Source organism: Sus scrofa, chromosome 14 (genome assembly GCF_000003025.6).
Source record: "Sus scrofa isolate TJ Tabasco breed Duroc chromosome 14, Sscrofa11.1, whole genome shotgun sequence".
Taxonomy (NCBI): Eukaryota; Metazoa; Chordata; class Mammalia; order Artiodactyla; family Suidae; genus Sus; species Sus scrofa.
In genome coordinates this window covers 5801559-5818241 of record NC_010456.5, presented here as the reverse complement: position 1 = coordinate 5818241, position 16683 = coordinate 5801559, and the positions used below count along the sequence as shown (strand labels likewise).

Here is a 16683-nt window from a genome sequence, read left to right as displayed (position 1 = left end):
TCTGAGTCCTGGTGGGCTCAGTGGACAGTGAATAGGGACCCTGCTCAAGCATTTCCTGGGACAGAGCTCAGAGTGGCTGCCTAGCCTGGGGGCCCAGGTCCCTGAGGACGGGCTGAGCTGCCCTTGGGTGGGGGAGGGGCTTGGTCCTGGGCTCAGAGTCAGTCCCCTGTGATGGTGCCTCAGGGGCTTTGCTGGCGACTGGGTGAGGATTGGGCTTGGCTTAACTCTGCTGGGTGCCCAGGGAGACCCTCCCCCTTCTCTGCGGTGCAGAGCCTTTGTGCCCCCAGCCCCCTTCTCCCTGGGAGCTGCTGAGCAGAAAGCTGGCCAGCAAGGCCCAGCAGGTCCGCCGGACACCACGCTCCGAGGCAGCCCCAGTGAGGAGCTGGTGGGGCTTTGGGGATGGAGGGCCAGGGGGGAGCAGAAGGAACAAGCAGCCTGTCACCCTGCCCCCCTGCATGGTGGCTCAGGCGATAAACTGCTTATCCTCAGGTTGTCTCCCTGAGCCGAATGCAGAAGCGTGTTATTTAAATTTCAAAATCACATTCTTCTTCTAACAGCTGTCAGAGACTCTGAGTGTCAACGAAAATTGGGCCTTAGCTGCAGTTCTGTCACCTCTTACACCTCCCCCTTCAGGGAGAATTTGTCTGAGGGCTGGGAGAGGGGATGGGGTTGGGGAGGGGCCGTGGGGATGGGGAGAAGTGCGGTGGGGGGACCCGAGACTCTGGCTGTGCTGGTCAGCAGCTGGGCTCTTGGGAGGAGGCCAGCTTCCCCATCACAGGCATCACAGGCTTCCCCTCTCCCCTTTCATTTCCTCTTCTCCCCGTCAGGGTGGTCACCCCGGGCTTCCCCAGTGGGAGAAGGATTTGTTCCCAGAAAGTGTGAGCGCGGCGTTGGCGGCTTTGTGTTTGGTTGCCTTCGTGTGCAAAGAAGAAATTGCTATGTGTATACATTAAAAAAAAAAAAAAAAAAAAAAAAAAAAAAAAAAAACAAACAGGAGAGAGCAAAATTTAACCCCAAAGGGAGGCTTTTTTGTTTTTGTCTCTTTTTTTGTCTTTTCTGGGGCTGCTCCCGTGGCACATGGAGGTTCCCAGGCTAGGGGTCCAATCGGAGCTGTAGCCGCTGGCCTCCGCCAGAGCCACAGCAATGCCAGATCCGAGCCACGTCTGCGACCTACACCACAGCTCACGGCAACGCCGGATCCTTAACCCACTGAACAAGGCCAGGGATTGAACCCGCAACCTCATGGTTCCTAGTCAGATTCATTAACCACTGTGCCACGAGTAGTTAACCACTGTGCCGAGATGGGAACTCCATGGAGAGGCTTTTAAATGGTAGGGTTTCAGGTGCCATCGCTGGGGTGAGGTCTTCGGACATTGTTCCTGGTTCCCTTTAAATAGCATCCTCTAGGGCTACCTGCTTGCTGCCCCCTTGGGTGTATAGACAGGCCCTGCCAGCAGCAGGGGTGTGGGCAGGTTTGGGCTTGGTCTCTCTGCTCTTTCATGGCCCCTGAGATGGCTCTGCAGGCCTCTGTTGCTCGGTTCTCCTGACTTAGCCAGGAATGGTGCTCACCTTCTTTATCTAAGTAGAAGGCAGGCTTTGAGTAAGCACCCTGGCAGTGCTCCTCCCAAACACGTCTTTGAACCTCATGTGTGTGGAGAGAAAGGACCAGGTCTGACTGGGTTCAAGTGCATACACATGTGTACTGTGTAGGTGGGGAGTATAAGCCTAGGTGGTACATGCAGGGATGGGGTGTGTATGTGTGTTTATGGGGGTTTGGCAGTGATCTCCTTCTGCTTGTGGGGAGGGAAGGAGGGGAGGCAGGAATGGAGAAAGCCTGAGGGGGACCTTGGGGGGAGTTGTGGCTTTTCCTTCCGGGAACTAGCACTGCCCCCGGCCCCTTTCTGACCTCTTAGGGAAGCCCTGGGAACAGTGGTGAGGGGTGAATACTGAGGGATGTTGAAAGATGGAAGGTCCTCCTTCTCCTGATCAACAAAAATTAGTGGATTGAACTTCATGTGTGTGTTGTGGGGCTTCCTGCTGTCTGGAGGTTATGTCGGACTCTGGCTGCTTTGGTACCCACTTGTAGGAGTGCGAGTGTGTGTGTGAGGCCATCCTTCAAATTTATGGGGCATCCCCTGTGTGCCCTGCCCTGATCTCAGTGCTAAGGGTTCATCCGTGAACAAGATTCTTACTTGTGTTGGATTAGCCTGAGACAGAGAAAGACCAAATGAGCCAATAAACAAATTATCAAAAATAAAAAGATAGTGGAGTTCCTGCTGTGTGCAGTGGGATCAGCAGCATCTCTGCAGCACCAGGATGTAGGTTCGATCCCCGGCCTGGCACAGTGGGTTAAAGGATCTGGTGATGCAGCTGGGACATAGGTTGCAACTGTGGCTTCGATCTGATCCCTGGCCTGGGACCTTCATAAAAAAAAAAGTAAGTGATGAATCCTGAGCAAGGTTTAAAATAGGATGATGGGCAGATGTGACCGGTGGCTTCTCTGTATTGGGAATGCCAAAGTATGACCTCTGGAGCATCCAGCCCTGGGAAGTTCTGGGAATGGCAGGGGGAACCTCTGGGGAACCCAATGGGGACGTGCATGGTGGAGGGTGGGACTTAGGGAAGCCGGTGGGCTGGGACAGTGATGAAGTGAAGGTGCTGGCTGGGGAAGTGGCCACAGAGGCAGGCAGGAGCCAGGTGCCTAGGATGCTGCAGGCGAGTTAAGGAGTCTGGATTTCCTTTTAAGAGTAATGAGAAACCTTTGAGGATTTTAGGTACTGGATAAACACAGTATGGTTTATGCTTTTGAAAAGATTACTCTGGCGCTGTGGCAGAGTGGATGGGGGCACAGGGAGAGCGGTTAAGAGCTGGTACAGTGGCCCACATACTTAGCAGGAGGGGTGAAGAGGATGCACAGAGCTGGGAGCTCTTGTGGGGCAAAGTTGAGAGGAGGTGGGGCTTCAACAATAGTGGTACCACCTTGTGCCAGGATGGAGGAGATGAGGGAAGGAGTAGGTTGAGGGTGAAGAGCAGAGATCCAGAGCTGAGCTCTCTTCCAGCCCCGTGAGGGTTGTGATGCTAGTTAGACCCCCATTCGGAAATGCCAAGTAGGCAGTTGGATGTAAGCCTGGAGTTCTGGGAGAGGCCAAGGTTGAGATAAAGATTGAGCGTCGTTAGCATATAGATGATATTTACAGCCATGAGGTCACCCAGAGAGAGTGCAGACCGAGAAGGGGGCTGGGGCTCTCCACGCAGAGGAGGAAGAGCGAGCAAATGAGGCCAGAGAGGACGGGGGACCTCGTCCTGGAGGGAGAGACCTCTGCAGGCGGGGTGGAGGGGGCGGGTTGCCTGGGAAGGGGAGGAGAAGACACTGAGGCAGACTGAGGTCTCTCTCGGAGGAGGACAGTGGGGAATGATGGCATCCGTAGCTGACTATGCCAAGGAGGACTGGGCCTGTGGGCTGGGATCAGGAGTCCCACGGGAGGAGAAATGGCCCAGAGATGGCCCTCAGGAGAAAGCAGGACTCCTACCACCTCTGGGCTCGGAGGTCAGCCGTCCGCGAGCTGCCCCATGGTGGCTCCTTCCAAAAATCCCTATGCTAATTGACCAAATCGCTGATTTTACCAAATATACAGATCTGCCAAAACTTGTTTTTTTTCATTATTTTGAAAGCTTTTATAAATTCACATTTGAATGGTTTTCATGGCTTCTGAAAGTTTTTGTAAATGGTCTTCATTGCTGTATTTTAAGATACATTCAGTTTTTTGGAATCTAAGCAGCGGCAGTTGATGTAGACGTCTTAGAGCAAGAAAGGTATATTCCATCATCAGTAAAACAGTTTAGTTTATGATGGGTGTTTCCAGTCCTACCTCCATTTACCACAACTAAAAACAGGCTGAAGAAGGATTAAAGTGAACCATATCAATAGGCAATGCCTCCATTTTGGTTTTTCATTGTGATAAAAATACAGAATTAAAGGTAACAGGTGGGAGTTCTCCTGATGGCTCAGCGGTCATGAACCCGACTAGTGTTCACGAGGGTTTGGGTTCAGTCCCTGGCCCCACTCAGTGGGTTAAGGATCTGGGGTGGCTGTGGCTGTGGCGTAGGCCGGCAGCTGCAGCTCTGATTCAGCGCTTAACCTGGAAACTTCCATAAGCCGTAAAAAGACAACAAACAACAAACAAATAAACAACAAAAAACCTAATAGGCCCTGTGAGAACCGTTGTGAGAATGGTAAAAATTCTAGCTATTAAAACAATCACGCCAAAACTACATCTAAAAGAACAGAGGGCCCTCAAAAGTGGCTGAGAAAAGCCCATTCAAATGTGAAATAATGAAGTTTTAATTTTTAATTGCTAGATTTTAACACCAAATCAAGACTCATATGCCCTTTGAAGAGGTGGAGATCAAGAATTCTGACAGTGGTTAAAATTTGTTAACATGTACAATGATATTCAGAAGCAATTGATTTTTTTTTTGAAATTGATTTGCAGCGAATGTGCCATTCATCAAATTGACTTTTGGTGGGCTGGCCTGCTTCCCAAAATACAGGTGCCCCAGAGAGTGCTGGGGTGGCTGCGTGCTGTCTGGGGGCTGGAGGTGACGGGGAGGTTCTGAGAGAAAGGCGAGGATGTTAGGGAGCCTTAAGACTGCTGGGGCAGGAGTTCCCGTCGTGGCGCAGTGGTTAATGAATCCGACTAGGAACCATGAGGTTGCGGGTTCGGTCCCTGCCCTTGCTCAGTGGGTTAACGATCCGGCGTTGCCGTGAGCTGTGGTGTAGGTTGCAGACGCGGCTCGGATCCTGCGTTGCTGTGGCTCTGGCGTAGGCCGGTGGCTGCAGCTCCGATTCGACCCCTAGCCTGGGAACCTCCATATGCCGCGGGAGCGGCCCAAGAAATAGCAAAAAGACAAAAAAAAAAAAAAGATTGCTGGGGCTTGTTTGAGGACGGTGGGCACCAGAGCCGTAGGGGATGAAGGCAAGGGTCCCCCTGGATCCCTGGGCCTTGACTGACAGCAGAGCACTGGCAGGAGGGCATGCTGGGATTGGCTGGTCATCTCTTGGGGAAGCTGAGCTATCACTTCATGCCTGGATCGTATGAGGCTCCTGGCTGCCACTCTCGGTGCTGTGGGGCCCCAGAGGTGAGGAAGATCCCTGAGGTCCTGCTGTCTTAGGCTTCTTGGATAAGCAGAGGGAGCTCTGAAGCCCTTCTCATGCTCACTGACAAGGAGACTGGGGACCCTTTTGTCTTGTGGCATGTGGGGCTTGAGGCTGGAAGGAGAGACACGGGGGACAGGCCATGTGACAATGGAGAGATGGAGGGGAAGAGGATCTTGTCAGCCAGGGAACACATTCTTTAAAAAAGAAATTAATACAATTTCAAAGGTTACTTTCCACTTACATTTTTTGCAAAACATTGGCTATGTTCCTCGTGTTATACAGTCCATCCTAGGGCCTGTCTTACACCCAGTAGTTGGTATTCCCCTCTCCCCAACCCCTATGTTGCCCCGCCCCACTGGTAACTACTCATTTCTTCTTTATATCTGTCACTCTGCTTCTTTTTTGTTATATTTACTAGTTTGTTGTATTTTTTAGATTCCACATATAGCTAGCCGGTAGCATGAAGTGTTTGTCTTTCTTTGTCTGACTTATTTCATGTGGCATAATGCCCTTCAAGTCTATCCATGTTGCTGCAAATGGCAAAATTTCATTCGTTTTTATGGCTGAATGACATCACTTCTTTATCCATTCATTTGTTAGTGGACACTTAGGTTGCTTCCATATTTTGGCAATTGTAGATAGATCTGCTAAGAACATTGGGGTGCATGTGTCTTTTTGAATTAGTGTTTTGAATTTTTTTGGGGGGGTGTAAATAGCCAGGAGTGGAATTGCTGGGTCATATGTAGTTCTAGTTTAGTTTTTGAGAAACCCCCATACTGTGGCTGCAGCAATTTACATTCCCACCAATAGCAGGGAATGCATTTTAAAATAAGCATTTGTTGAGCATGTGTTATGGGCTGGAAACTGCTTGTGGCATTTGCTTCCACCTTATCCTTGCAATTTTTAGTGTAGCCTTGTGTGTAGGCAGGGTGGGTCTTATATCCCCATTTTTTTTTTCTTTTTTTGCTTTTTAGGGCCGCACCTACAGCATATGGAGGTTCCCAGGATAGGGATCGAATTGGAGCTATAGCTACTGGCCTACACCACAGCCACAGCAACTCAGGATATGAGCCTTGTCTGTGACCTGCACCACAGCTCACAGCAATGCCGGATCCTTAACCCACTGAGCGAGGCTGGGAATCAAACCCGAAACCTCATGGCTCCTATTTATATTCGTCTCCACTGTGCCGTGGCAGAAACTCCATATCCCCATTTTGAAGGTCAGTAAAATGAGGCTGAAAGAGGTTGCATAACTTGTGCACATTTGCCCTGCTAATCAGTGACCCAGCCGAATCCTCCAAGTCCTAAGACACGGCCGGGGAGTCTTAATCACCAGCAACGCCCCAAGCAGGGCACTTGGGGAGTTTGTGAAGCCTGAAGAGTAATCCTCAGGCCAAGGGGAAAGTTTCCATTTGTTACTTGATTATAATCTCTTGTTCATCCTGGAACGGAAACTCCAGGAGGACAGGGGTTTTGTCACTTTTGTTCCTTTCTCCAGCAGTTCTACACATGCTCAGTACGGGACTGTTGTAAAAGTTAACGAGTCTTGAGGGCGAGCCTGGCATAGATGGTCCCTTAGCACAAGAGAGGAGGGGACGTGAGGGAGCTGCAACCCACCAGGGAAGACGGGGCCCCCACGTGGCATCTCTTCTCCCTGCCCCTTCCTAGTCTTCCTCACCCTTTCTGCCTGCCATCCAGCTCTCTTTAGAGTTGGTTTAGTCGCCATCTCATTGTTGAGTGCCTCTCTGCTTATTACCCTTGCACCCCAAGTACTTGGACTCAGTCCCCCTTTGTCACACTCTTGTCTTGGTTTCCATGACACCAGCATCTCCTGATTTGCCACCATCTGATGGTCCGCTCCTTCCCAGTCTCTTCTTTATTTATTCGTATGTTTATTACCAGTCTTTCTCTCACGAGAACGAAAGCCCCTAGAGAGGGCCTCTGCCTTTTCAGTTCATAGCTGGATTTCTAGGGCTTGTCGTCTACACATGAAAACATCTGTTGGCTGACAGCTGTTTGACCGACAGGGATGTGGCATCCTATGTGGGGGTGGCTGGTGTGGTTGTGAGCCTCTGTGTGTGTGTGTGTGTGTGTGTGGTGTGCATAGGCAGTGTGTGTGTGTGTGTGTGTGTGTGTGTGTTGCAGTGTGCATAGGCACTTAGTGCTTGCCCAGGACGGCTGGACTCCTTTCAGCCTGCTTATAGGAACGGGATTGGGAGGGGGGGCTTCCTCAACCCTCCAGTCCTCAGAGTCTTGCACTGGTGTGTGTGTTGGGGGATGGGGAGTAGTCAGGGAAGCCACAAGGTGTAGAAAACTGTATAGTTTAAAACCTGTCACTTTTCAGGTGAGGAAATGAGAGCCAGAGAGGGGCAGGCTTCGTTGGGGGCCTCCCATGCTCGGCAGAGGCAGAGATGGAATTAGGGCCCAGCTTTCTGACTCCCACTGTAGTGGCTGAACTGCAGAGCAAGACCCAGGGGTCCAGGGTTGGCTTCAGTGTGGACATGACAGCCAGAAGCAGGATTCAGGGCAAGTGACAACGTGGCGGTTTCTTCAGAGGCCGGAAAGGAGAACTGAAATGCCTGCGGTCCCTTTGGCTTGGAAGCATCTTGCAAAAGTGAGCATCTCATTTCTCCTCCTCCAGGGAGAGGCCTGTTTGTGGTTTGAGCCTCTCTGTTGAGGGCAGTGAAGCCTCCGGGGCACATGCTCTGGCGACAGCAGAAGCCGAGAAGCTCACTTTTGCTGAGAGTGTGTTTGGTCACTTGTGGGCTGGGTGGGCTGGTGCTTGTTGGGGAGCTGACCAGGGGCTGCCCTGCTTCTTCTCCAAGTTACTTGTTCTCCAGGTTTGGAGGGCAGCCTCGGAATCACGGGGAGTTTGCAAAATCAGATTCCTGGGCACTGGCCACAGAGCTCTTGCACCTGGAGGGGCTGGGTGGGACTGAGAGTGTCTGTGGGTAACAGGCAGGTCCAGCGAATCATAGATGCACCGTTTAAAAACCTCAAGTCTATGGGAGTTCCCGTTGTGGCTTAGTGGAAGTAAATCTGACTGGCACCTACGAGGACGCAGGTTCAATCCCTGGCCTCACTCTGTAGGTTAAGGATCCGGTGTTGCCATGAGCTGTGTGTAGGTCGAAGACGTGGCTCGGATCTGGCGTTGCTGTGGTTGTGGCGTAGGGCAGCAGATCTAGCTCCATTTCGACCCGTTGCCTGGGAACCTCCATATGCAGCTGGTGCTACCCTAAAAAGACCAAAAAAAAAAAAAGAACCTCGAGTCTAAATCAGTTAATCAGTTACTTCCCTTCAAGGGCCTGCATGTTGCTACCAGGATGGGAGAGATGGGCACAGGGCAAAACTCTTTTAGTTTGAACAGCAGTGCATTTTGACACGTCTTGGAAAAATTCAGAACGAGGGTAGACGTTATCACTCAGGACAAATCTAGGTAGTACTGACAAAGTTAAAAAGTGGGTCAGTTGAAGAAATTTAAGCATTTAATTTAAGAATTAAAGGATTAAGGAAAAGAAGTAATGAAATATTAGTACAGGCGGTACCAGTAACGTGGCTGGAACGATATAGGTGGTAGCTGGTGACTGCGGTTTATTGTATCTAGTTTTCTGCAAGCAAGTATTTCAAGCATATCGTTTTGAAGACTCAAAGACAGATGGTTGTTGGCTCAGGGTGGTGCCCCAGGAAGGAAGAGGGGAGGCAGGCAAGCCTGCTTGGGGGAGGCAGCCCCTCTGCAGCAGGCCCCTCCTTGCCCTGCCCTGGGGAGAGGCCAGATGGGGTCCCCAGGGGCTGGAGCTGGGAGGAGGAGTCCAGTGAGGTTTTGGGAAGTACCAGATGTGGTTAAACCGTGCCTCCCTCTCCCTGTTACAGTTTTTTCATTTTTGTTTTTTGTTGGCCTCTGTGGCATGCAGAAGTTCCCAGGCTAGGGGTCGAATCTGAGCTGCAGCTGCCGGCCTACACCACAGCCACAGTGGGATCAACCCAGTGATCGAACCCTCATCCTCATGGACACTAGTTAGATTCATAACCCGCTGAGCCACAGCAGGAGCTCCTTCCCTGGTACCATTCATTTCTTGGCCCATCTGGGCTCTTCTCTGCAGGCCTGGAGAGCAGGTGGGCCCAGGCCTGGGAGGAATTTCTAGCTCTTGAGTTTCTCCAGGTCCTAGGTGGTCTGCACAAGGACTGGGGTTGGGGGGGGAGTAGCAGGGGCCACCCACTCTGTTCTTTTTCATTTTAGTTCAGGGGCTGCGGCCCATGCTGGGTGAGGCTGGTATTTGCAGTCCAGCACCTCCTCCTTCCTCTGAGTGGGGACTTTTTTTTTTTCCTTTTTTTTTTAGGGTTGCATGTGCATCTTATGGAGGTTCCCAGGCTAGAGGTCAACTCGGAGCTGTAGCCACCAGTGTACACCACAGCCACAGCAACACCAGATCCAAGCCTCACCTGTAACTTACACCACAGCTCATGGCAACGCCGGATCCTTAACCCACTGAGCAGGACCAAGGATTGAACCTGTGTCCTCGTGGATACTAGTCAGGTTCATTACCACTGAGCCACAATGGGAACTCCAGCGGTGGGGACTCCTGAAAGGGAAACAAGGCCTTTTGGACCAGAGAGAATTGCCTTCATGCAGAGGCAGAGCCGGTGGATGGGCGGGGAAGAGGCTGTCCCAGGCCTGCCCACGCCCAGCACGTACCCCCTCACTTACCAGGAGAGCCAGAGCCATCTCAGCCCCTGGGTGTTTCTGCTGTCATCAGCCCACTGGCCCCTGTGTCCACTTTGGGAGGACCAGAGGGTGCATCTTTCTGGAAACCAGGCAGTTGTTACTGTTGCCGCGTGTGTGTGTGTGTGTGTGTGTGTGTGGTGTGTGTGTGTGTGTGTGTGTGTGTGTGGTGTGCACACGCGCACGCATGTGTTTCTAGGAAATTTACCAAGTTTTGGCCCAGGGGTTTACATTTCCCACGCCTTTAGCTAAAGCTTTCACTAGTCAAGCTCCAAATGGAAGCCACCGAGGCTGTAATTACACGGCATTAGCTCAGGAACACGCTGAGGGGAGCAGGAAGGAGCACCTGGGAACCTGAAAGCAGCCGCGGGCCAAAATTAGCTGCTGCTCGTTTGCAGTTGTTGCCCTGCTCCTCTCTGGAGTCCCTCCTGTCCTCACTCTCCTCCATCTCAGCCCTGGGCTGCTTGGCTGTCGCTTCCACCAGTCAGCGTCCTGGCAGGTGCACTGAACAGGAAAGAACGACCGGCTGGCCTGGGAGGCCCTCCCACGGGGGCGGTGCCCAGGAATAGCTGTTGTGTAGATAGGCGTCTTGGGTCCTCACCTGGCCCAGGCAGAACAGCTTGCTCAGGGAACCACTTGGGAGGCTATGTGCCCCGCGGTGATCGAAAGCCCTTACGTGGCTCCCCCTGCATCACCTCTGGTTGGTCCCTTCTCCAGACTCTGTATCAGGCACTCTGGATTGCCATCAGCTCCTTCCAGGCTGTGGCCTTGCTGTTTGTTCCCTCTGCCTGGGACCCCTTTCCAGTCACTGCTCAGGGATCCCCTGGTCTAGGCGGGATGTTTTCCTCTTGGCTCCTGCAGACGGCGCCCTGACCTCCCTGACACATCAGCATCACCTTGGCCTTGACCCCAGCCATGGGTCTGGGAAGTGCCTGGCACATAGCAGGCCCTCAATAAAGACTTGCTAATTGAATGGACAGGAAAACAAAGCTTGGTTCCCTTTATTCCCTAATTCCCCTTTATTTTCACAAGAAGAGAGGAAACTTTTCTCATTTTGCCTTCGTAGGGCAGGGTCAGCTGGGCAGGGTGTTGGGGTGATGATGTTTGGCTCCCAGCTTTCACTTCTGGGCCCCTCACTAATGTGGGATTGGACTGGTCTTGTACTCACTCCTGTTCCTGGCCCTGTGTCATTTTGGCTTCTTTAATAATATCAGCCACCCTTTTTTGGATTCTTACTATGAGTTAGATACTATTTTAAATACATTTATTCTTTCACTCATGAAATAGGGATTCAGCACCCACCATGCACCAGACACTGGCAGTTACGGATACAACAGTAAATACCACTGACAAAGCCCTTGCTTTCATGGAGCTTGTATTTGGTTGAAAAATACGCATGGCTAAATAAGTATATTGTGGCAGATGGTGATCAGTGCTGTGGGGAAGAGGTCAGGGTAGGGGTGAGGGAGTGATTTGTTATTATGTGTAGGGTGGTCAGGAAGGACTTGCAGATAAGGTAACATTTGCGCAGAGACCTGAAAGAAGTGAGGAAAGGAGCTGTGTGGTCCTGGAGTAGGGGAGAGCTTTCTGGGAGGAAGCTGCAACAAGTGCAAAGGCCCTGAGGTCAGGCTATGCTTGGCATGTTCCAGGAAGAGCAAGGAGGCCAGTGTCGCTGGAAGGGAGTAAGTGTGCAGGGGAGAGAAGTGGGAAGTGAGGTCCTAGATGGCAGTGCTGGCTAATAGATGTATATTACGAGTTGTATGCAATTCTAAAATCTCTAATAGCTGCATTAAGAAAGTTAAAAAGAAGCAAGTAAAGAGTTCCCGTCGTGGTGCAGAGGAAACGAATTTGACTAGTATCCATGAGGACGCAGGTTCAATCCCTGGCCTCCCTCAGTGGGTTAAGGATCCGGCATTGCCATGAGCTGTGGTGTAGGTGGCAGACACGGCTCGGATCTGGCGTTGCTGTGGCTCTGGTATAGGCCGGTGGCTACAGCTCCGATTGGACCCTAGCCTGGGAACCTCCATATCCCAGTGAGGGTGGCCCTAAAGACAATAAATAAATAAATAAATACGAATAAAAAATTAAAAGTCAGGTTTTTAAAAAAGAAGCAAGTAAAATTAATTAATAATATATTTAACACAATATATCTATTTTTTTAATAATTTTTATTTTTTCCATTATAGCTGATTTAGTGTTCTGTCAATTTGCTGCTGCACAGCAAGGTGACCCAGTCACACATACATGTATACATTCTTTTTTCTCACATTATCATGTCCATCACAAGTGACCAGATAGTTCCCAGTGCTACACAGGAGGATCCCCTTGCTTATCCATTCCAAAGGCAATAGTTTGCGTCTCTTAACCCCAAATTCCCAGTCCCTCCCACTCCCTCTCCCCCCCTCTTGGCAACCACAAGTCTGTTCTCCATGTCCATAATTTTCTTTTCTGTAACGCAATATATCTAAAATATCATTGCTTTGACATGTAATCAAGTAAAAATTATTTGAAATGAAATGCTTTAATATTATTTTTTTATTATTAAGTTTTCAAAATCTGGTATGGACATTTCACTTTGGGCTCGTTCCATTTCAGGTTCTGTGGCCACGTGCAGTAGTGGCCAGCACTGGTCCAGAGTCCTGTGGGCCCTGCCAAGGCCTCCGAATGAGATGGGGAAACCATCACAAGCTTTGGGGCCCAGGACCATTATCTCTGCCTTAAGTCCTAAAGGTTGGCTCTAGCTGTGATGAGAGAAGATTGTCGTTGGGTGGGGAGGAAAGGACAGAGCCGGGAGACTGGGAAGGAAGTTCTTACCAGCACAGAGCAACAATGGCTTGGACCAGGGTGGGAACAGTGGTGACAGGGAGCGGCTGGACTCTGGATGAATCCTGAAGGTGGACCTGTGGGTCTTTTTTTTTTAATTAAAAATTATTTATATATTCTTATTAAAGAATAGTTGATTTACAGTGGTTGTGCCAGCTTCTACGGTACAGCAGAGTGCCTCAGTCATACATATATATATATTTTTTATGTATCATCTTCCATCATGGCCTGTCATAGGAGATTGGATATAGTTCCTGGTGCTGTACAGCAGGGTCTTATTGTCTATCCCTCTGCCACGTCTTTCTGATGTGAATGGGAGGCAGTCAGGGAAGGGCTGAGGGTTTGGCCTGAGCCGCTGGAAGGCTGGCCTTGTCTTCAGAGGGATGAGGGAGATGGGGGGGCAGCCTTGGGGGACACGTGGGGTGTGGTTTGAGATGTGAGTGTCAGCCCTTCAGGTTGGCCCGCAGACTGCTGAATCTGGAGGTCAGAACTGAGGTCCCTGCCCTGGGGATGTAAATTTGGGAGCCAGCAGCTCATTGGTGATGTTTAAGGCCATGCATGAGCACAAGTGCCCTCGGGAGTGGGTGCATATAGAGAAGAGGGGACTGAGACCTGGTGCAGAAGATGGAATTAGCAAAGCAGGCTTAGGAAAACTCAAGTGGTGGCAGGGAGGCCTTGAGAAAAGGGGGGCTGGGGGAGCAGCCGGCTCTGTCCAGTGTGCAGATGGCCAGAGGAAGAGGAAACCCCAGGGTCCCTGGTCACCGAAGAGTGAGGAGGCAAATGCCAGGCCACAACAGGTCCAGGAGAGAACGGGAGTGGAGGAAACTACTGCTGGTGTAGATGACTCATTTGAGGGGTTTCGCTTTAAAGAGGAGCAGAGAGAGATAGGCTCAGCAGTGGTTGTATGGTCACAAGAAGTTCTTTTTTTCCCTTAAAGATGGGTGATGTAATAACTGACGGGGATGATCTAGTATATGGGGCAAAATTATCAGGAGGGAGAGAGAAAAACGAGCTCATTCGTGCTCACAGCAGCGCTAGGAGATGGCTACTGTTTTCCGGGTGGGGAGCCCGAGGCAAAGGAAGGTTCAGTCACCTGCCCTAGGTCACACCGCTGGTAAGTAGCAGGACCAGGAATCAAAGCAGATGCCTCAGGTTTTGTTTTTGCTTTCTCTTTTTATGGCTGCACCTGGGGCATATGGAAGTTTGCAGCTGCACACCCGCACCAGGGCCACAGAAACACCGGATCCCAGCCGCATCTATGATCTATGCCACAGATTGCAGCAATCCTGGATCCTTAACCCACTGAGCTGGGCCAGGGATTGAACCTGCATCCTCACAGAGCCAATATTGGCTTCTTAACCTGCTGAGCCACAGTGGGAACTCCAGGGATGCCTTAATTTAATTTAACTTTATTTTAATTGAAGTATAGCTGATTTATAATGTTGTTAATTTTTCCTGTACAGCAAAGTGATTCATTTACACACACACACACACACACACACACACACATTCTTTTTAATATTCTTTTCCATTGTCATTTATCACGGCGTACTGAGTATAGTTCCCGGTATGTAGGACCTTGTTGTTTATTCATTCCATGTGGAAGAGTTTGCAGATGCCCAGTTTTAGAACACCCAGATTTCTGCTATTCTGCCTCTTGGTTTCCTAGATTTGTGAGGGGTCTTGGAGAAGGGGCTGCCACCCAGCTCTGTGCTCTTGAGCCAGTCCTTTTGTTTTCCCATTTTCCACTTTTGTGAAAGGGCCTCAAACACCTAGTTGCTTGCTTTTTCGGCTTGTGGTATTTCTTTCTTTAAATCAAAATAGAGTTGATTTACAATATCATGCTTGTTTTCAGGTGTACAGCAGAGTGATTGAGTTACATACATACGTATTTTTAGGATTATTTTCCATGATGAGTTATTACACGATAGTGAATATTGTTCCCTGTGCTGTATACTAAGTCCTTGGTGCCTCTTTTATATACAGTAATATGCATCTGCTAATCCCAGACTCCTACTTTATCCCTCCCCCTCCTTTGTTAACCATGAGTTTGCCTTCTATGTCTATGAGTCTCTGTTTTGTAGGTAGATTCATTTGCATTATTTTTTATATTTATTTATTTTTGTTTTTTTAGGGCCACACCCTCAGCACAGGGAAGTTCCCAGGCAAGGGGTCAAATTGGAGCTACAGCTGCTGGTCTATGCCACAGCAATGCCAGATCTAGCCGTGTCTGCAGCCTACACCACAGCTCATGGCAACGCAGATCCTTAACCCACTGAGTGATGTCAGGGATCGAACCTGCGTCCTCATGGATGCTAGTCAGATTCATTTCCGCTGAGTCATGACAGAAACTCTCATTTGCGTTATTTTTTAGATTCTTCATGTAAGTGATGTCATGTAGTATTTATCTTTTCTGATTTCCTTCACTTAGTATAATAATCTCTAGGTCCATCCATGTTGTTGCAAATGGCATTATTTCCTTCTTTTTTATAGCTGAGTAGTATTCCATTGTATACACACGTGCGAGCGTGTGTGTGTGTGTTTGTATATATACACATACACATATACACACACACCCCACAACTTCTCTATCCATTCTTCTGTTGATGGACATTTAGGTTGCTTCCATGTCTTGGCTATTGTAAGTAGAGCTGCTGTGAACACTGGGATGCATGTATCTTTTTGGTTTTGTTTTTTTGTTTTTTTGTGTTTTTTTTGTCTTTTTTGTCTTTTGTCTTTTGTCTTTTGTTGTTGTTGTTGTTGCTATTTCTTGGGCCGCTCCCGCGGCATACGGAGGTTCCCAGGCTAGGGGTTGAATCGGAGCTGTAGCCACCGGCCTACGCCAGAGCCACAGCAACGGGGGATCCAAGCTGCGTCTGCAACCTACACCACAGCTCACAGCAACGCCGGATCGTTAACCCACTGAGCAAGGGCAGGGACCGAACCCGCAACCTCATGGTTCCTAGTCGGATTCGTTAACCACTGCGCCATGACGGGAACTCCCATGTATCTTTTGAATTAGAGTTTTTGTCTTTTCTGGATATATGCCCAATTGTGGGGTTGCTGATCCTATGGTGGTTCTATTTTTAGATTTTTTTTTTTTTAAGGAACCTCCATAATGTTCATGAAATAAGTTTTAAATAAGATTTTGAGTTAACAATTGTCAGTCTAGAGTTCCTGCTGTGGCACAGTGGGTTAAGGACCTGGTGTTGCCATAGCTGTGGCATAGGTTGCCACTGTGGCTCGGATTGGATCCCTGGCCTAGGAACTTCCATATGTCTTGGGTGGGTCTGAGAAAGAACAGAAAACAAAAAATAATCGCCATCCTAAAAGTGACTGTACATACGGGTTGCCCAGTGACAGATGCCCTCCTAAGCATTTTATGGACCCACATGTTAACTCAGCTGATCCTGAGTACGGCCTTAGGGGAGGGCTGCTGAGTGACCCCCATCTCACAGATGAGGCAGAGAGCATCACTGTGGTCCTCTGGGCGGTGTCCCCTCATGGGCCTCTGATTTCTCCCTCCCCCCCTTTAGGGACAGGGGCAGACCCGGCGGTCAGTGCCAAGAGCAACCATTGCCTGGACGCTGCCAAGGCCTGCAACCTGAACGACAACTGCAAGAAGCTGCGCTCCTCCTACATCTCCATCTGCAACCGCCAGATCTCGCCCACCGAGCGCTGCAACCGCCGCAAGTGCCACAAGGCCCTGCGCCAGTTCTTCGACCGCGTGCCCGGCGAGTACACCTACCGAATGCTCTTCTGCTCCTGCCAGGACCAGGCCTGTGCTGAGCGCCGCCGCCAGACCATCCTGCCCAGCTGCTCCTACGAGGACAAGGAGAAGCCCAACTGCCTGGACCTCCGCACCCTGTGCCGGATAGACCACCTGTGCAGGTAGGGGCCACCGAAGCTCTTCGGGGAATCACCTGGGGTGCTCTGTCTGCTCCACGTTCCTGGGTCTGCTGGGTTATGAATCTCAGCTCAG

At 50.2% G+C, this 16683-nt stretch overlaps 1 protein-coding gene across 3 annotated transcripts in view; it reads left to right on the top strand.

Moving 5' to 3' along the window:
* GFRA2 (GDNF family receptor alpha 2) overlaps window positions 1-16683 on the top strand; it is a 93888-nt gene that overhangs the window by 19229 nt on the left and 57976 nt on the right. For all 3 annotated transcript variants that reach the window (XM_021072826.1, XM_021072828.1, XM_021072827.1), the window contains one exon: window positions 16238-16592. In XM_021072826.1, the coding sequence (XP_020928485.1) occupies window positions 16238-16592 (355 nt within the window). The remainder of the gene's footprint in view (window positions 1-16237; window positions 16593-16683) is intronic.